Raw genomic sequence first — 22,282 nt, forward strand, 5'->3', positions numbered from 1 at the left:
ACATATTTAGTAAGTCTGAGAATCGGCTACTATCTCTATTTCAAACCCCTAAATGTTAAGGGTTTAACCCTTAGTTTTTATTTTTATTTTTTAGATAGTATTTTTTGTTTTACTTTTTATGGTACAGCATACAAAAATACATACAACCCTTAATTTTCACCGTTCTACGATCAACTCCTATTTTTTATTTGTATATTAAAATCTTATGACTTTCACTCTTAGGTTTATATAGAGAAACATTCACAGGAAAACCTAAAAAGTTTTCATTCCGGAAAACCGAACAGTCTCTGCGTTAACATAGCAAAATGTTCCATGTTGGTATGTACTAAAAAGGTAGGCTAAGTAAAATCACATTAAGGAGAAACGAAGTTCGCGGGGGCAGCTAGTAACAATATATAAATAATCCAATCAAGGCACGACAGGCAATTGTGAAAACACAAGTATGTCTTCACATTTGCCTATCATACCCATTAGGAGTATACACAATTCAAGCTTTACTTAATTTGTGACTAACTATAAACAATAAATAATTCGCAAAAACTAAAGCTTTCTGAATCTCCGCTTCCATTAGTCACAATATTCATTTCCTTTTTGTGTCGTTTATTGAGTGTTGTATAAACTATAAATCACCAGTGATTTAGTAGTACCATTTTATTGTCTTCGCAATCCGTTTCCCTCGAACTAAAACTTTTTAAATTAACGGTATCGTTTATACAAATTATTTGGTCTTACGGATATATAACAAAAATAATACTTAATTATTACATTTGACAGACGCATTTGAATAAGAATTGTCGCCGTTAAGCGTTTTATACATCTAATAATTTCATTATATTTTGTGTCACATATGAAGCATATCAATACGTATAATATAATTTGTTACATTAATCTAATACATTTGTCTTCGTCAATAAGTTGTTAATTTGATCGTCGTGGAGGGAGCTATGTTTAGTTTATATTTCAACCATACCGATGTAAAATAATGTACAATTTAGATCAAATGCGAATTTTGTTATTACTATAGCGTAAGTGTATATTTGGCTTTGCTTTCTGTTGATATATACGACACGTTTCTTATTTATTTTTATTATAAGGATTTATTCACATGATGTTATTTACAGGTCCTTAAAAACATCTAAAGCATCTTGCAAACCAAAATACTAACGTTTAAAGAGACAGAAAAGTTGGTTGTCATTTCTTCTCGTCTATTGTACACCCTTGATTTGAGAACTGGCAGTAAATTTAAAAAAGAATCCTATTAACAGTCAAGCTATTATTTTCCCTAATTTAATCATTGATACTTTATTATGATTAATGCATATATATTAAACTGACGGTTGTGTGAACGAATTAAAATTAATATTTAACGATAATAAACTGTCATATCTATTCAGTGATAATACGTCAGTAGAAACTTGTAACAGTTGTAAGGTTTAATAGTTCGATTAATTAGCACACGGAAGCCCGAAAGGCTTGAAACTTTACAATAAGGACGTTGTCCTATTTCGAATTTACCTCACTACACCGAAACTGTTTTAGGGGCATATGTTCGTAAATATCTCTGTAATGAACATACAATCACTATCTACTATATACTTTATTATTTATTATTTATTATTTATTATTTATTATTTATTATTTATTATTTATTATTTATTATTTATTATTTATTATTTATTATTTATTATTTATTATTTATTATTTATTATTTATTATTTATTATTTATTATTTATTATTTATTATTTATTATTTATTATTTATTATTTATTATTTATTATTTATTATTTATTATTTATTATTTATTATTTATTATTTATTATTTATTATTTATTATTTATTATTTATTATTTATTATTTATTATTTATTATTTATTATTTATTATTTATTATTTATTATTTATTATTTATTATTTATTATTTATTATTTATTATTTATTATTTATTATTTATTATTTATTATTTATTATTTATTATTTATTATTTATTATTTATTATTTATTATTCGACACTTAATATTTTAATGACAATTAAATTAATTAAATTCCTAACATATCTTCCTTTCTCCGTCCCTCTAAGTATCGGAAATTTAAACTTTTAGATTTGTATCAATATGAACAACACTTCAAGATTAGTTTGCCACTGAAGTTTCACTTCTGACATGTGTACTTTGTACATACACACTTTTTTTTTTTATTTTTTGATGATGACTTAATAGGAGACGCAAATGACTCAGCTTCATGCAAGTTTAATGGTCTTGCGAGACTTCATCGTAGCGTATGCGCTAAACATGCATTCAAATAACGAGCAATAATGGTATTTTATCAGTTATTTTTGCAGTATTTCAGCATATTTCAAATTGTAAGTACAAATTGGCATAAGCAAAATGAACCATGTGTAAAAAATAACCCTAAAAAACATTTTTTCAAACATTAATTACAGATTTCAACGTGCTACGTTACGCGACGCGATTCGAGTATATTGTTTTATTTCCACGGCATGGACATATATATATATATTTATTAGCGTCCTCATTAATTAAGTCGTACTATATGCGTGTAAAGTGGTACTAATTAAGTACGGAATTTGATGCGGTGTTACTATGGGTACCATTCTTTTTCTATATAAGTAATATTGAAAGCAACTACACGGCACCGGTGGTACTCTATATAAGGCCATAAAAATTAAGTAAAACAATATTTTTTCATATAAACGGTTAAATCAAGGTTATTTTATATTACCAAGTAACATTATATAAGGTAGGTTATTGTTTGTTTCATATAATTTAGTAGATTTTCTACATATTGTAAATGTTTTAGTCCAGTCCGCGATTCGACTTTTTATGCTGAATTTTTTAAATAATTTAAGATTTATTGATATGTAAATTTTTGCTTTTGAAAAAAATACAATGTGGTAAAGTTAACCATAAGAACTAGATAGCCCTAATATTTAGTGTTTTTCAAATTTAGATCTAAGTATTTAAGATGAATCTTTAAACCTATTTGAATTACACAATGCAAATGATATTGAATGAGTGCAGCTCGATAGTTGAATTTTCTTGTTTTTTCACTAAAGCTTTAAGTGTCGAGTAGCTTTTAAGTTTTTACTTGAGTTTCAACTTTTCTCTCATAATGCGGGTTATCTCTTGAGGAACTTTCTCAGATTTATACCGAAACATTTCAAATAAACTTTAACTACTGGAGTTCTTTTGTGTGCATAGCTCAACGCTTATAAGAGAAATGAAATTACAACTCTTTTTATTTATACTTCTTTGCAAAAATCAGTACAACTCATAATAATTAAATAATAAGGCGTGCTTTCAATCGAACTCTTCGAGGCGATCTTTAAAGGAATAATTAAATAAAATATAACATAGACAATAATTTAAACACAAAGAAAAGAACAAAACAAACAAATCAGTGGTACCATTTAAATACTGTAATATGGTCCTTGGTTTTTAAGACATTTGTTTATTTATACAAGATAATTTAACAATTAATACCAACTCATACAAACTACAAATATCCTTGTTGTATTTGAAGACCTCTCGCTGACGATTGCTGAAAAGGACTGAAACTTATAAAAATAATGTAATAAAATCGTGTTATATCCGTTCAAGAAATTGTACTTATTTATTTCTGTATTTATGTACCCATGTAAGAATGGTTGCTTTGCTTACATCTCCGGATGTACGTTCCGGGGTGAGAATGTAAAACCACACACGTAATGTAAGACGAAACCATACGTTTGATAGTCATTAGACTAATAACATTTCACATCGCGTAATAACGCTAGGATTAGAGATCCGTTTGGCCAATCACAATCAAACGCCTCGCACCGCTATTTCGTCTTTAACCATTTCAGCAATAAACAACTCTGAAAATTAGAGGGATATAAATAATATTTTCAAACCTCGTATGAGTCCCGTAATTCCCAATACCATACATTTCTGCATCTGCTTCATTGATCATTTTATTACGTGACTGTAAACACACTGCATTATTCCGTGAATATGACCTACGATTTTTATGTCTATGAGTGAAATATATATTTTTGAAGTAAAACTTCTTTATCGGGGTTGGAAAAAAATTTAGTGTTTTTTTCGTTACGCGTCACGTTTTTCGGTTACGCGCCATGTTCCTTTTTAAAGTCAAACTTCTTTATCGGCGTTGGAAAATATTATATTATTTATTATTTATTGAAGTGAAACTTCTTTATTGGGGTTGGAAAAAAATTTAGTGTTTTTTTCGTTACGCGTCACGTTTTTCGGTTACGCGCCATGTTCCTTTTTGAAGTCAAACTTCTTTATCGGCGTTGGAAAATATTATATTATTTATTATTTATTGAAGTGAAACTTCTTTATTGGGGTTGGAAAAAATTTTAGTGTAACATTTTTTCGTTACGCGTCACATTTTTCGGTTACGCGTCACATTTATTCGTTACGCTCATCTGTTTCTTGTCCCTACCACGGTTGATTCGAAGAGATTCGAAGCCATTTAAAATAACGATAACAATGATAGTAAAAATTCTATTACAATTAATGAAATTCTGTTATAATCTTAGTAGTAATAAGGTAAAATGAAATAATTGTATTTGTATTCATGTCTATGATAATAAAAGCCTTTTGTTAAACTTTATTTAACCAATTTCGTTAAGTTGCATATATAGGGTGTCTCAGTAAGAGTGCACTTTTTCATTTTTAAATAAAGACAAGTATTTTATGACAGAGTTCTGATATTTTTATTGTATTGTAAAGAAGACATGTTCCGATTAAGTATGGAATAAAATATCCGGCAAATGACCTCCACGGCTCTGATGACAGGCCATTACACTTTTCATTAAATTTTCCATGATTTTTGCACAGAGATGTGTCTGTATCTCACCGATGACGCGTTGGATTTCCGATTGGAGCTCAGGAATGGTTTCGGGTTTATTCGCATATAACTCGAGATCTCACAAAACCCCAAAGAAAAAATCGCACGGCGTTAAATTGCACGATCTTGGTGGCTAGTTGAAATCAAAATTTCGTGAGATAATGTGTTCTGTTCATCGGAGAAAAAGACTTTTTTCGAAAAATTGGCATCGACTTCCCTTTGCTCCATTACTCATTGAGCAAATTGCCGGTGCTTTCCTTGGTCTGCTGGTTTGAGCTCCTGAGTTAACTGAATCTTGTACGCACGAAGGTGGAGGTCTTTAGTCAAAATTTGCTGCGTCGAATTGATGTTTTCGGGTATTCGGCGACACTCTCGTTTACAGCTGCAATGTTTTCAAGGGATCGACCGGTACGTTGACGCAAAGGATTCTTATAATCCATAATTGACCCAGTTTCTTCAAAATTTTTGGCCACTCTTCGATTGGTTGACACATTAGGTGCACTTTCTCGGCTGAAAATTTGGTGAAGTTTGCGAGCGTTTTCAGCGTTACTTTTGTGATGAGTTTTCACAATTATAACGAGTTGTTCTTTCAAAAAGTGCTCCATTTTTAATAATCGGAACAAACAGAGGTGACACCTGTCAAATTTCAGAGTTGCCACTTGCAGGAAAACAAAAATATTACAATTTTAAAAAGTGCACTCTTACTGAGACACCCTATAGTAGATCATTTTTCGAAAAATAAGGTCATAAAGAAGTTTCACTTCTAACGTGTGTACACTAGTACACGCACATTTTTTTATTTATTATTTATTGAAGTGAAACTTCTTTATCGGGGTTGGATTATTTATTATTTATTATTTATTATTTATTATTTATTATTTATTATTTATTATTTATTATTTATTATTTATTATTTATTATTTATTATTTATTATTTATTATTTATTATTTATTATTTATTATTTATTATTTATTATTTATTATTTATCATTTATTATTTATCATTTATTATTTATTATTTATTATTTATTATTTATTATTTATTATTTATTATTTATTATTTATTATTTATTATTTATTATTTATTATTTATTATTTATTATTTATTATTTATTATTTATTATTTATTATTTATTATTTATTATTTATTATTTATTATTTATTATTTATTATTTATTATTTATTATTTATTATTTATTATTTATTATTTATTATTTATTATTTATTATTTATTATTTATTATTTATTATTTATTATTTATTATTTATTATTTATTATTTATTATTTATTATTTATTATTTATTATTTATTATTTATTATTTATTATTTATTATTTATTATTTATTATTTATTATTTATTATTTATTATTTATTATTTATTATTTATTATTTATTATTTATTATTTATTATTTATTATTTATTATTTATTATTTATTATTTATTATTTATTATTTATTATTTATTATTTATTATTTATTATTTATTATTTATTATTTATTATTTATTATTTATTATTTATTATTTATTATTTATTATTTATTATTTATTATTTATTATTTATTATTTATTATTTATTATTTATTATTTATTATTTATTATTTATTATTTATTATTTATTATTTATTATTTATTATTTGTTATTTATTATTTATTATTTATTATTTATTATTTATTATTTATTATTTATTATTTATTATTTATTATTAAAGTTTCACTTCTGACATGTGTACTTTGTACACACACACTTTTTTTATATTACTGAACAATTACAGATATCTGAGGCTCAGATGTAATAGGTTCTAGCGTCACTGGTCACACACATTTATATATTCACATGAATTAGCACTGTAAAAAAGGAAATTTATAAAAGGAAGCTTTTCTCTCGAAACGATGTTTTTTTTATTTATGTTCACATAGTACAACTGAACAGATCAATATGTATATTAAATTCACAAAACTCCGGGCCGAATTACATTATGGCTTAATCTTCTCAAAGCGCTTAGCGGGATTATAAAAAGAACTCATTTTTTATAATATCCTCGAAATGCGGCGGGAAAATTTAATTAAGTCTACAGATTGCCGATTAAGATTATGAACAGCACCGGACTGGTGAGGGCGATAGCTGAATGACGCTCAGTTTTCTATACCTAACCTGTGGTTTTTACTATTACTATATACCTACTTATTTTCTGTATAGAAGAAAAGAAACCTATGAAATTTTTAGAAAATTGACTTAAATTTAACGTAAATTAAGTTTTAAAAAATAGACTTCTTGAACCTGTACCTAATGATCGCGTATTGATTTACAACATGGTATCCTAGAGCATATTTTATAATTTAAAATTAGTTATTACATAATTGACAAAATTTGGAGGGCGTAATTGAATTGCATTTGTGTGAATTAATTTGATTATAAAAATATTTTCGTATTTTTAATTTGATTATAAATCTTCGAAGCATTATCTATATGAACAAGACCAATGAGACAAAGAAATTATCTTCTTTTTATAGCAACTATTCCCTTTCAAAAGAAATACAATGAAACCACCTCTCTCTTCACCCCCTCAGTTCCATAAACTTAAAATAAGTAATAAAATTTAATCTATATTCGAGATTAAACGAAGAAAGTCTCTTGTTTCTTCCTCCTCAATATTGGTACCAGATCTTCGCTTGGGCACTGCTGGTGCAGATATCTTGTGCATCACGCTTGGTGTTTCATCAAGTAGCTTCAATGTTTTAAGAGAAGCAATATGAAACATGAACATAAGAGCTGTGGGGTTCTTGTAACATTTCCCTATTAACGGCTGTATCGTTACATCTGTAATCAAATGGAAAATTAATTGTGGTTGTGGTATATTAATTAGGTTTCAATATCGTATAATTGTCATGTATTGCGTCACATTGTTAATAGAGTATATAATGTGTGTACACAACTAAGTAACTAACCCACTTAGTCATAAAATTAAATCTGTCTAATTAGACTCTTGAACTCATCTGGATTCACAATTTCATAGATAGAGACAAAAGAGTATTTAAGTTCAAAGAGAACAATAACATTCAAAGGGGCCTTCAAGAAAAGAGCGTACCAATTCTTGAAAGGCCGGCAACGCACTCGCGAGGCATTGAGAGTATCCATGGGCGGTATCACTTAACATCAGGTGAGCCTCCTGCCTGTTTGCCCCCTGTTCTATAAAAAAAATCGTTTTTATTAGTATAATAATAGGTTATTATCAGCCATTCTTTTAGATCCTTCTTTGGACGTAAGCTTCCTCCACTAATACTCGACCGGTACTGCGCCTTTTGCGTTCAATTGCATGATTTGTGGCGACGTCCGTCTCGTCGGTGTGTGGCCGACAGGCCAGGTCTTCTGTTCTGCCGAGGTCTCCATTCAAGGAGTCTTCATGCCCATCGGGTCTTGTCCAGGTCCTAATTTGTATTCGCACTATATGACCCGCCCACTACCATTTTGAGTAAGTGTATAGTATAAGTAAACGGTACTTACTCACTCCCATAACACAGGAATACAAATCAATGTGACAATGATTGATCATTGGTCTATACGTGTATGTATCCATAGCTTGAGACCATATTTGGGCACATGCGGGATCGTATGTGTCCAGGCAGAACGTGGGACATGTATGGTTACACGCCTGGTGAGCACCAACTACACTGAAGTCGTATACTCGTCTGCCAATTAAATATGCTCTTTCTTTGCGTATATTGCAACGATCGTCACGAACTTGATGCAAATCTGAAATCGGAAATATATACAACTAGAGAAATATAAATGATAATCCTACAACGCTGGCCACAACAAAAGAGGTTCATGCATCTCGTTCTTCGATGATTTTTGCCTACGCAAGTAGTTCAGCCTTCTACGCCTGATACACGTTTAAGGATTTCCTCACGACATTTTCCTTCACTTAATATTACTTGGGCACTTAAAAAGATAAATCCAATGCATAGATCGTATTTGAACATCTGCCTTATTTTCCAATGCTTTTACATTTTCTGCCTTGCGATTAAACAATAAACTACAAGCTCCCTCCTTATCAGAATGTCAAATCATAAAATGACTGCTTCACGACTGATTTGAACGCGACCGCTGCTACGAAAACCGCTGTGTGAGTTTAAAAAGTGAGTTACAGAATCGCAAGGCAGATCTTACGTATTTTTATTATTATTTTGCTGTAATTTATTTATATAACGACTTGATCGCGGCAAATGTCTGTAAAGGTAAATTTAGAAACCAGCCCACTAAAGTATGACCGAACCAATTCGACTTAGGGTGCTTCAAAAAATTCATAAAAGGCCGGCAACGCACTCGCGAGCCCTCTGCTACTGAGTGTCCATGGGCGGCGTTAACACTTTAGTGAGCCTCCTGCCTGTTTGTTCTATAAAATCATGAATATTTCCTTTTTTCTTGACTTCAAAATAGATGAGTATTTTGTAAAACATTATATGCACATCATATGCTCTTAATTTGTTTCACATAACTTAATGTTTATTGCAAAAGCAAAAAGGAAACAGAGCCGCTTTAGATCCCGACAACAGTAATTAGGGCACAACTTTGTCGAGTGTTTTTGTAATAAAATAACAAGACAATGTAGAGAATGTTCTGAAAGTAATTTCTTGCCGTTCTATATTTAATAAAAATTCTGTACTTTCAAGTAAAATATTTTCCTTTGTTATTACACAAGTGATTAGTTTTATGTTTTTTTAACTCATTCACGAAACCCTCAGTAAAATTGAGGTTCAATATGTTTAATGCAATACATTTTTCTTTGAAATTTGTTTGATTTGAATTCCAAAAGAAATATTCTAAAAATTCAATAAACTCCCGTGATACTGATTTACTGAGCGTAAAATACAATTTCATATAAGCCCCGACATTTTAGACTGGTAAAAATATATAGTTTATGTATAAATATATTGCTCTGACATATACATACCTGTAAAACTGAATTTACACTGCATCTTCTTCAAGTAGCAGATATTTTGAAATCTTTTTATAACGCCATCCCCATTCAAAGCTGTTGCTTGGCCACACACAGGATCGAATACATTTGAACATTCTATATTATCACATGCGTCCGGATTTGTTGAAATAGCTGAAATATCTAACAGAGAATATTACTAGATAATTTTAACACAATACATTTCTGAAGTACCCATAACTATGCAGTACGCACTATTATTAATTCAGGTCACAGATCTTTTGCACATGAAAAGAAATGCTAATGAAAAATTAAATGAAAAATACGAATCAAAGCTATATATGAAACTCACTATTAAAAACGAACATAGAAATAACACAAATGTAATTTTTCATTCCACTCCGTAATTAATTTTTAAAGAATAATGAAACAATTTTTATTTCAAGTTAGGCGATACGAGCCCGAATAACGTTTTAATATTCCTACTTTATGATAAAAAATTTAATTAAATTTTCTGTATTTTCTTTCTCTTAGAACGCGTTGTGGTTTGACCCTACCTCGATGCCGTCATTATTATGAGTTCATGGTGGCTTCATTTTATACTTTATTATAAATGCTTTTACCTGAGCTTGGATTGGTCTCATAGCGTCTACTCGACGTTGATTAATGAAAGCTAGGTTATAAGACCAAATCACATTTTCTAAATCCAATAATTAATCATATCCTATTTCACCCCCGATTCTGAGCAGTCGTAAACACTTTGTTATTTGTACAGAATATATAAATGGTAATTATTCGAACTCAAAATATCTTTATTCATATAGGTAAACAAGTACACTTATGAATCGTCAAAAAGAAGTTAAATTAATTGTAAATTTACATTTACTAACAGTTCTTACTTACTTCGTATTGGAAATTGATATTTCAAAACTTAAAAATTCAAAATTCTTTTAAATATTATTGACGTCAAAAAATTATGTTAATACTGGCTTTTTCTCTTGAATTAATTAAATAGAATTCATATGTTTTATTATATGCAACAGCTATGAAGATTGTATGTGTTTTGAATTTATTTTACATCTCGTTCCCATCTACCTCAAATTACACTTAAATACACAAACAATACACGATTATTGATTTGTCAAGTTCAAAGCTTCTATGAATTAACTAAACTAATTAACATCGAGTATGCAAAATTCTATAGCTTGCTTAATTAAGACCAGTGCAGGTGAACTGAGCAAACAGCCGGCGACATCAGTGGGCAGTCTGTTTGCTTGAGAAATTGCATGCGTACTCTGACATTCAACGTGAATAAATGAAAACTAATTAATCTAATTTACCACAGTATTCGGTAAACCGCATAGCTGAATGAGCATAATACACCGTAATCGGCATGTATGCTGTTTTGCTGACATTAAAGATTAACATTTACCACAATATTGGTAGGCTTGCTAATTTTATATTTTAAAATATATCAATTGTATTTAGCAAAACTTTAGCGTTGTAAATTTAAAGTACCTTACGGTTTAAACTATAAAAATAACGGTGTAAAAGCTACGAAATTTAATGCCCGATCTTTTCACGGCTGATTTAAAGAAGCCCTTTTTTGTCACATTTCCGCTCCGTAACCGTTAACTTTGACAACATGAGTTATTATACAATAAAATAAAAACTAGGACATTAAAAATATTTTAATTAATGCATAAATTATATCTTGATTTTAGTAATTTCGTACTGTGTAATTAATTTTACATAACAATATTACTCTATAATATCTACTCAGATCTACCCTATCAGTCTATTATATTATATTTAGAGTGCCACAAACTTAACTGACTTGGAGGCAGAGTGTACAACTTCATTAATAAACTTTAGAAACTTAACCTTCGTCACAAAATAGAGACATACAGTGCCACATACTTTTCTTGGCCGGCGACTGAAATTGGTACTACCGTCGCCATGTTGAAATTTAAATATTTTATGTAATTTCTTGGTGCGTACAATATTTTTTTTTATATGTACAAACATCTAATCAAAATCCAACTAAAATGTATTTATATTTATTGCTTGCATTATTTATTAGAATGGTTTTATTATCGAACGGTTCTCATTGCTAGCTATCTTAATAGATATTAAATTAATAGTACAGGTAACAAAAGTCAAAACCTATCATATCAGTTGTTCCTAAGTTTGTGTCACATTTATTTAAGCCTACAACTGTATTTTCTAGATGCAGTATACATTGTTTTATAAAGGAAATACTAATATCCATGACAGCGACCCTCTTACCGGCCAAGAAAAGTATGTGGCACTCGTGGCACTGTATATTACTTTCTCACTTATATACGGAATATTGAACAAATACAGAATTTTTTAAATAAAAAAGTACATATATTAAATGTATTCTCTTAACATCAGGTCAGTATTCCACCGGTTTGCCACGATAGATTCTTCTTGCCTAAGAAGAAATGAATTACCTAAGACGAAATAGACAACCTGATTTCTTAGTTGATGTAGAACAATATAGTTTTATTCTATCAACGCCCACTAAGGAAGCATTAAAAAACAAGTTTGAAAAAATAAAATAAGGGTGTGATATCCCAGTTCGTGGTGTCATCATATAAATATTTATAACATAATTGACATAAAAAAAAGTTAAATCCCGTTCAAGCATCTCTTAACGGCCCTTAGGGGTCTAGGGCGATCCTGCTCATTCTACCAAACGAGCTCAGGCTTACGACCATCAAGTTAATTGCTGAAAATACCATATGGTATTTGACCTGCGAAATTTCACTTCACTATGGCATTCGGTTTGTGACCAGCGCAGGACAAAATAAAATTTATTTATAATTTGCGCTTCAACCAGGAATTTAACTTACGCCACGAAGCCCTCTATATAAATTTTACCATATGTAGTGTTATCCAAGTCGAATTAATTCAAAGATTAATTATTAAGATTGTCGTCCAACAATTAAAATTCATAAAATACAGCCTCCATTATCACGTTAAATCAACAGAGCTTAATTAATGTTTTAGCTTCACGTGGGTAACGTTGTTACAACCGACCTTTGTTTTTGTCAGTTCCTAGGCTGCATACATAATTAACAATGTACGGCAAACCGCAAATATTTGCTTGATAAATGTTGCCCTCTTCAATTATTCATGACAGAATTTAAGGCTTCAATAGTTTTTAAATGGACATTCGAAATAAAATCTCGTATAGTGAATCCTAGGTAAGTGGGTCCTGGATAAGTGAGAAACGTCTATTATTGAAAATTACAATGAGGTCCCGGCACTTTTTCATCGATTTACCTCTAATAATGGGACTTTTCGAACCTGGTTAAATGAGATTAGATTCTAGGATATTTTCGATGTTTATAGAGGTGATTGCGACTCTGTAGCTGAATTCCCTGTATAAGTGAGACAATTTGTTAGGTTGGGACAGATTCGACTAGTTTGTTTACAAATATTTGAATTTCTATCGCACGTGTTTTTTTTTGTCAGTACCGTCTCAGGTTTTGACCTACAACCAAGGTAATAAAAGTGTACAATATGCCCAAATTAACAGCATCAGAAAAATTTAAGCTTCTATCAGATTATGAATGTGGAAAATCGATATATTTCGATATATACCTTTATAAGTGGACCGTCTGTAACTTAGAAAACTATAATTATAAACCTGTCTAATTGGAAAACTGGATAAATGAAAACCTCTTTAAATTTACACAATCCTTGGCCCATAAAATCCCAATTAATCAGGTTTCACTGTTATGTGTGTAACTTTATAATGTTTGGATGCATACAAAATATGATAACATAATTTTGTACAACTATAATATACTATATTTATGTCCCGTAACTCTTTAATAGCAAAACCATCTTTGCCTCTAAATCTCGTCATTATTTTTCTTAAGGCTAGTAAGTCAATGTATGTATCGATAAGTCTGAAAAAATATTATACAGAATAGAAAAAAGGAACACTAAACTACTCCAAGGGCGTAATCTTACTCTATATTTGGGAATAAAATGAGCTGCAAGATTTTTATACAAATATTCAGACAGATATTTCTGAAATTATTTTTGCGGTAAGTGAAACGGTAAATCTACAGTCTTGCTTTTTTTACTGCGTAGCGATCCCGTAGCACTTCGTAGCTGAGATGTTCATACTAATTAGTCTGTAAGACACTACATTTACTTATTTCTGTTAGTTATGGAAGCTAGGATATAACAATTAACTTAATTTTTTTTTTTTTTAATTTAATTGTTTAATTCAGAAAACAAGGTTCCATACCAATGTTAGTAAATTACAGCTTAATACCTTAAATCTAAGTGTTAGTATGTTTACATTAATTCATACCGGAATAATTCCGCATGAAATAGAGGAACAGTGATTCATGTATGGGCAATCGACTCGGTCCGCGATAATGCGGAGGATACCGTTACCGCTAGCTCTCACCCTGCGCACCAAGGATGCACATCTCTTGCGTATGGTGGCGTAAAAACAATCCACCCGCGCCTCAGCAAACATCCCCGATGCGCTGCAGAATCGAGGCAGCCGCAACAGCACCCTGAACGCATTATTATATTGGATACGGAAAGCGTTGTATGACAATCGAGTATATTTCGACCATAAGGCGCTCGTATAGAATGATGTGCAGAATGCTCTAAACAAGGTTACTTTCACATCAATTGAGCATCGTGCAAACCTGCGGGCGATCATGTTCGCCCTGACACACAACGCTCTCCGTTCCCTATCTATATCAGCATCGTCCCTGAGGTCGGGTGTTAATATCAATTTAATAACTGAAATAAAAACTAAACCTCAGCTGTGCGTCTAAATCTAAAACCAAATTTTAATATCGTTTATATCAATATTAAATATACAATCTTGACCAATGTTAACAAAATAGTTTTAATTTGTCACATAATTTATTTTCTTGTAACTCGTTATCCTAACTTCCATCAGTACCATTGATCGGAGCCCCTTCACTGGTAAGAACCTAAAAGTTTGAGTTCGTTTCATTAACCCACAATTGTGATTAACTACGCCTCAGTTGGCTGATGTACCTTTGCCCTCAAGTCTGTCTGGAATCCACACTTAACACGGCACTTAAATGCCTCTTAACACGCAACACCCAGGGACGTTTAGTTGTAATTATATAGAAAATCCAACAATGCACGCAAGATATATCTATATTTTTAGCTACATCGCTATAACAAGGTCATATTTAGGAACTGTTGCGCAAAAAAGACTCATGACTGCAGCCAGTTCTTCCAGGAAACGGTCAGCGAGTGAACAGGTAGCGGAAGGATCGGCGAGTCATGGCGAGTTACAAGCGTGTAGTTTAAAGCATTCTTCACATCTTAAACTAAGATATTAACTATGAAGGTAAGCCGATAGATTTACGCAGCCGTTCCGGGCGAATGTTTGTAATAAGCTTGCTTTGCCTTGTAATTTTGTAGCTTCGACCCATTAACGTTTTACGAATAAACCGAACATTTATAACTCCACTTGATCTATATATATCAATGGTATATCACATGAACAACAATAAAACCTATAACGGAAATACAGTAATAAAAATTCTTACCTTAAATAAGTAAATAAAAGTAATTGGTGTAATAATTATAATTTATTTATCATATTCATAGATTCATGGTGTTAGTAACACATGCTGCGAAGAAAATGGTAGGCTGTAAATTCTATATATGCAAACCACAATCTAATCACTTCTATAAACAGTGTAGAGCAATGCAAAATATGAATAAGAACTGGTGAGTATCTGAAACAAAAAAAGTACGAAAACCGTCCAGCCTCCACAACAAATGGAATGTGTGAGCGGGTGTTTTGTTAGCAATTTCACTATGCATTTCCCCCGCATTAAAAACTTCATGAAATAGTCTCTCTGCCGGTTGTGAGGGAGAACAATGCGCTTAATGTTCGCGAAGCAACTTTACGGACTGGTTGTATTATAGGAATGTACCCACTCATACTTTTAATGGTGTAACTTTGTATTAAGTACAAAGAAGTACTCTTTCGTTGGTTTATGACAAGGTCGGCCCTAAAGATTTTAATGCCGAATTAGAATGAACGTAACACAATAACTAAGTGGCATTTGAATTTTAACTGTATTGTAAGGAAATATTTGATTCTAGTAATGGAAGTTGACTAGAAAAGTTATATCATAATAATATGCATCTTGTAAATCCAAGGAGTTTATCAGCTTGTTCGGTTCAAAACCGCATCCTTATAAACGTACAAGTAGCTTAATTTATTATCACTCTACTTGGCAAAGAGTAAAGAAAAAAAACTAAAACCTCATTTCTAATTTCATAGTGGCTTATCGTACGTTTGAGGATAAGGCTATCCCCTTTATTAATTAAATCAAATTAGTCTAATTGCACTACTTTAACTAATTTGAGAATTTTTATCACATTGAGTTCCCTTTCTGCAGTAGCACCCCCTAGTCTGCAGTCCCCGCAGCAGTACGTTGCGCTGAAGGAATAGTTGTTCACGTCCTATTGATTCAGATGGGGCGGGCATATAGCGCTTGGTGAGATGGAGGCGTGTGAAGATGGCCTCAGAAAAGAAGAATGCCCACACTGATTTAGTTTTTTTGAAAGCCCCCTTTTGTGCAACAAATCATCATGTCAAAGATTTACCATAAACACTATTTTTGACGACTCATTGGTCTAGTGGTTAGTACCCCTGACTGCGAATCCATGGGTCCCGGGTTCGATCCCCGGCTGAGACGAACATCGATGTGATGAGCATTTGGTGTTGTGCTTAGGTCTTGGGTGTTTAAATATGTATTTATATGTCTATCTATAATATGTATATATATCCGTTGCTACCCATAACACAAGCTTCACCAGCTTAGCATGGGACTAGGTCAATTGGTGTGAATTGTCTTTAAAAAAAAATATATATTATATCGGTTTAGAAAACTACAACTAGACGGTAAAAATTAAATTAAGAGCGTAAAGTAATACTTACGGAGCTGTACGTCTTCATTGTGATAGAACTAAATTTCATCGCTGTGAAATATAATGGCTTTTGTGATCTGAAATAATTAAATGCACAATTAAAGCAGTCTATTGTTGCTAATGGTTAACTACGATTTTATTTTCTTCGCCCTCATAAACTCGAGTAAGAAAATAGTTTTACGAGTAACCTATATCTTATTCCTTATTGTAGGAAAATAATATTCTTCCAACAACTTACAGCTGGTACCTGTTATTTAATATACATTTGATAATTTTTTGGTAATGTAATTAAATATATACATATAATTAAATATATATATAATATATATATATGAATCATAAACCTAAAAAAACAATAATAAGTACGTAAACGGTGGAATAAAACAATAGAAAATCTATTACTTTAACAGCCGGCACCGCCCTCAGGCAAGGCTGCCGTATCACTTAATATCCGATGAGCTTGCTGTCAGTTTGTCTACTGTTTTATAAAAACTGTGGCTTGGCTGACTTAAATTACTTGTAACGATCACAAAAAACAAATGAAATTGATTTTCTACCGCAAAGTTGTGAGTCAAAACTCATATAACTCTGTTCAGTTTAATTATACGCTACCTTTGCATCATTATAAGCAAGGCTCCGCGGCTGCGCGTGTCGCTGTGGTACCAGGTGCTTTCATACACTGCTTCCGCCACACCTGTGCTCTGTCAACACATAATCACTAGAATATTTACTGTTTTATTTATTCCATAACAACAATCCTGTTATTTTTTTTTAACCAAAACTCTCTAACACTCAGTCATACACATTTTCATGACGATGCAATGAGAGGTTTCAGACGACAATAATCATTAGCACTGTTGTCGAAAATTGGACATTTGAAATATGTAACTTATAAGGAAAAATGGCCAATAGCGCCCAGGTTTAGGTATTTTTTTGAGGTTCTATTTAACCACAATTTATGTAAGTATAATATTAAAAAAATGTTTTGAATTGTATTAGCTAAAAACACTTAAAGATTCAGTTTTGCAAAAAATATTATACACAACATAAAATTACAACAGTAAGTTAACAGAGCACTTACTGCAGTATAAATGTCGTCTGCATACCAACATAAAATACCAACTTGTGTCAGCGCTGTACCTAAAAAGAATTTGTTGCTCATTGCCATCCACGGCTCCAACAGCTGCAATTTTTCTTTAATAAAGCAAATATACAGCTCACAGTATCAAGTTATGTTACGAACCAGTTAAATACCACAACAAACAATAAAAAATAAGGTTTATTTACACTATGAAACTACTTATTAATAAAAAACTATTATACAAAGTGGAGTACATAACATCCACATATCATACGATATATTATCTCTGTTAGTTAAAGATTCCAGTTGGGGCCTGGTAGATAGTACCGGTGATCCCAGAGCTGGTTCTTTCCTCGCTTAACGAATAAATATCGCAATACATCAAAGAAATACCAGCATTAAAAGTACACTGCCATAGGGGCCAAGCCTTTTTTAATTTGTTTTAGTTTTCTATTTATTAATATTTAATGTGTATGTACGTTAATAGCAGTGTTGGCCTAGTGACTTCAGCGTGCGACTCTCATCCCTGAGGCCGATGCTTCGATCCCCGGCTGTGCAACAATGGACTTTCTTTCTATGGGTGCATTTAACATTCACTGGAGCGGTGAAGGAAAACATCGTGAGGAAACTGACATGTCTTAGACCCAAAAAGTCGACGGCGTGTGTCAGGTACAGAAGGCTGTTCACCTACTTGCCTATTATATTAAAAAAATATCTTGAAACAGAATCAGAAGAAGCCCAGACCTAAGAAGGTTGTATGTACGTTAATAATATTGTACTCTTTATCTGGCTTTCTTCTAATAAGTTAACCTTTCTTACCACATGAGTTTTAGCTAAAACGCGTGCAGTACTTACGATATTGAAGACGACACAGCAAATATTAACAGAACTCAAGAGAACGTTTATTAGATTCACCATAGAGAAGGCATCTTTCAAATCATTACCGTACCTAAAAGTTATCTGGATTGATATAATTCAGACTCAAGCAATCTTAAAATAAAATTTAAAACTATTATTTGGTTATTAACGTGTTGTACCATATGTCATGCATGTAGGCACTACGCGTTTAGTTCTTACCATTAAATTTATATAAACAATGCCATTTGAAAGTGGTCTTTGTTTACACGGCATACTTTTATAAAAGAAAAATACTTAAAACCCTGTAATAATGCGAGAGTAGAATAATAAACTTTTAATTTAAAAAATCATAAACTCGCTCCGTTCTTCGACTATAAAGCGAATCATTTGTTTTGTCTTACTTTATGAGCTTTTGATGTGTTTTCACGACGGATACAATATCTTCATACGAATTGTTCTTATTAGATGGTTGAATGTAGGATAATGTGCGTATTTTTAACTGCAGTAGTTCCAGGAGCATACTAATATGACTTGACATCGTCATAAATAGTATATCGGATCCAAGCATCGACCAAACTGATACTACTCCTAAAAGTATAAAAAAATCATTTAATGCAAAGCGTGTGATTTGTTAATGTCAGTAATATTTGTAATTGTAATTGAGTAAGTCAAACAGATTGGCTCTAATCTCTCAAACATGTGTACTTAAAATCACAAACATTTATGATTATCTAACATAATTTTAATACTTACAAAGACTCGAATATATATAAAATTCACAGGGGTTAAATTTTGTCTTATCAAAAACATCCCTAAGTTACAATTGAGCATTTCTGTATATATATATTACATATATTTTTTTTTTAAACACAATTCACACCAATTGACCTAGTCCCATGCTAAGCTTGTGAAGCTTGTGTTATGGGTACTAGGCAACGGATATACATACATATTATAGATAGATATACATATAAATACATATTTAAACACCCAAGACCTAAGAACAACACCAAATGCTCATCACATCGATGTTCGCCTCAGCCGGGGATCGAACCCGGGACCCTTGGATTCGCAGTCAGGGGTACTAACCACTAGACCAATGAGTCGTAAACGTTCTCACTTACTATTTTATTAATTATTTCAACAGAGACCAAAGTCTGAGCACGAACAAAGCAGTTAACATGTTATTACAAAATATACAGCCCCCATAAATCTGTCTACAAAAGCATTACATAGACTATATCACAAACTTATAAACTTTACCTCCATACATCTCAAAGACAAAGACGATTTCGTGGTATACGGGCTTAGTTTTATCAAAGGGATAAGACAAATGCCATATATAATCCAAATAAGCTGGCGCGCCTTGAATCTTGTGATACAAATACACAACTATCGGAGTCAAATTGTATAACCATAATCCTAATATATTCCAGAATGCATACCCTGGAATCAAAGATTATACAAGATACATAATTGTTGTATAAGCGTAGTTAAGCTAATAGTTTTTTTTTTATTTGTTAAATATTTACGTAAATTGTTATTGTAATGTTCAATAATTTTGCAATTTATTTTAGTTAGCTATTAAAGTGCAATACATTTCATCAAGTCTATTAAATGGAACATCGTAACTTATTATATATATCTTAGTTATATTCGCAATAAAACGCGGTTCTATGAGTCTTCCATTAAAAGGCTATAAAAATCGATCTTAATGATTTCATACACCCGTACAAAATTGAGCAATGCGTAGTCGCGAAAGCTTTTTTCGTTTAATCTCAACGGCCTCCTTATCGCGTTCGGACATCGGCCAGATATCCGCCAGCTCAATCAAAAGGTGCTTAAAAGTGTCTTTTTTGTACCAGAGCGTCAACAATTTGCCAAAACCTGAAAGACAATAAAATTGCAATTTAAATAAAACTTGCAATTTAAAAAAAATAAAACTTCCCTTTTTGTAATTTTACTTAAAGCTACGGAATCAAGAATTGTTTTAGTCTTTGTTTTAAAATACACAGAGGTTCACAAAACAGTTGTTTATCGAGAAAAATAAATGTAAACAACGTATTCAAGTCTGACCCGCCTTTGAGTAGATCTAATACATTATTTCTTTTTAGTTCATTCAATGAAAGGGCTTGTTTTTAATCCCATTTAATATGGTTTTCTTCCTATATATGAATATCCCCTTATACGTACAATAGGTTTGAAAATTAAACACTATTATTATACTTGTATAATATTTAGTATGAAATTTGCGATAGGGTACTAAAAATAGTGTCTGCTGACATCCTTCTTTTACCCACATATTTAAAAGACCTATAGATATAGATAAATATAGGTTGATATAAAAAAACTTATTTTAGTGGCCCTGGGCACGCGAAACGTATGCTTTTCCATACAATAAATACGTAGTCATACGTCTGATACTCCACGTACTTTTACGTTTAAATTAAAATTTAAACCTAGTTTTCTTATTCAAAGGTAAGCAAGAAAAGACATAGTTATTGTATTGACGTCACTTTCTTAATGTCAAGTGTTAAAAATATGAACAATGCAAAAGTAAACTACTACAATATAGTTAAAGTATCTACTTACTCATCGTATCATAACCAGCGATATGTAAACCTGATACAAATTCCACCACTGACGATGACGTAACTAGCTTATTGATGACGTAATTGATCTCGCCAGCGACCATCAGAAACAAAATAAGGCCGGAAATGAAGAACCATAAAATAGTCCACAATTTTCGAAATATTTCATTAGATTTAGCTTTGAATGTTAAACCTATTTTTCTGGTGCAAAAATCACATAACTTCAAAGTATTATAAATTTCTTTCAGAGCTTGATTTTCGGACATTTTAACAACTCGCTACTGAACAATCAAAGAATGAAATATTTCCTTTTATAATATATTTTGTCATAAATTATTCCACACTTTTGGTAAGTTTAAAAGAATAAAACTTTGAACGTTATCAAGGGTTGAAAGTTCCCATTACTTAACTGATTTATTACTTGGAACTTTTATTATTAAACCCATAATTTAACTGTTTCAACTATTCATTATATTTATTAGTAAATTATACAAGAATTAGTATTAACTTTCCGTGATCAAATTATCTCTATTGCATATAAATAAATACAACATTACAATACGACATTCTTACGTAGTAACTGTAATTACGAATTAAAAAAAAACTAAATAGCTTCAGTACGTCCAACGTTTTTAGTATACAAAATAGTTACACAGACACTGTTTTACTAATCTCAAAGATGATTTACAATCTATAAAAATTCATTACAAAAACATATTAATAGTACCTGAAACTAGAAATAATTTCATCTTCAAAAGTTTATTTTTTAAACCTGTAAATATAAGGCGAAATTTTAGTCTAAACACACAAACAAATAAATGCACTAGTTTAGTATTTTAAAGTTTAATTTGCGTAATGTGTTAATTTTAATTACATTTCTCCGTTTGGGAGCACCAGATTATAGGGCGTAGAGTAAGGCCAAAATAAACTTAAAGCGTATCTGAATACAAATGTC

The 22,282-nt window shown here is 31.1% G+C and overlaps 2 protein-coding genes across 2 annotated transcripts; both read right to left on the reverse strand.

Annotated features, from left to right (window-relative positions):
• Window positions 1-7,457: 7,457 nt before the first annotated feature.
• Window positions 7,458-9,997, reverse strand: LOC125056062 (the record flags this gene model as incomplete). Its single annotated transcript, XM_047658930.1, has 3 exons — window positions 7,458-7,691; window positions 8,376-8,624; window positions 9,826-9,997. Coding segments are annotated over 3 exons (642 nt in total), but the record flags the coding sequence as incomplete, so codon positions are not given.
• Window positions 9,998-15,459: 5,462 nt separating this feature from the next.
• LOC125056097 (odorant receptor 4-like) lies at window positions 15,460-21,785 on the reverse strand. Its single transcript, XM_047659034.1, has 9 exons — window positions 21,329-21,785; window positions 20,471-20,623; window positions 20,000-20,182; window positions 19,138-19,324; window positions 18,734-18,827; window positions 17,879-17,980; window positions 17,410-17,498; window positions 16,808-16,874; window positions 15,460-15,593 (listed from the first exon to the last, which is right to left on the reverse strand). Exons 1-9 carry the CDS (start codon window positions 21,591-21,593, stop codon window positions 15,534-15,536), a joined length of 1,200 nt encoding a protein of 399 aa, XP_047514990.1. The 5' UTR covers window positions 21,594-21,785; the 3' UTR covers window positions 15,460-15,533.
• Between the last annotated feature and the right edge of the window lie 497 nt (window positions 21,786-22,282).

This window comes from Pieris napi, chromosome 14, assembly GCF_905475465.1.
Source record: "Pieris napi chromosome 14, ilPieNapi1.2, whole genome shotgun sequence".
Lineage (NCBI taxonomy): Eukaryota > Metazoa > Arthropoda > Insecta > Lepidoptera > Pieridae > Pieris > Pieris napi.

Excerpts from the sequence above, each read along its gene's own strand:
- LOC125056097 (XM_047659034.1), bottom strand. The coding sequence starts at position 21,593 with ATGTCCGAAAATCAAGCTCTGAAAGAAATTTATAATACTTTGAAGTTA. Across the intron at positions 19,325-19,999 it reads TGTCTTTGAGATGTATGGAG|GAGTAGTATCAGTTTGGTCG; the intron begins GTAAAGTTTATA and ends TTATACTTTTAG. Across the intron at positions 18,828-19,137 it reads ACACATCAAAAGCTCATAAA|GTACGGTAATGATTTGAAAG; the intron begins GTAAGACAAAAC and ends GATAACTTTTAG.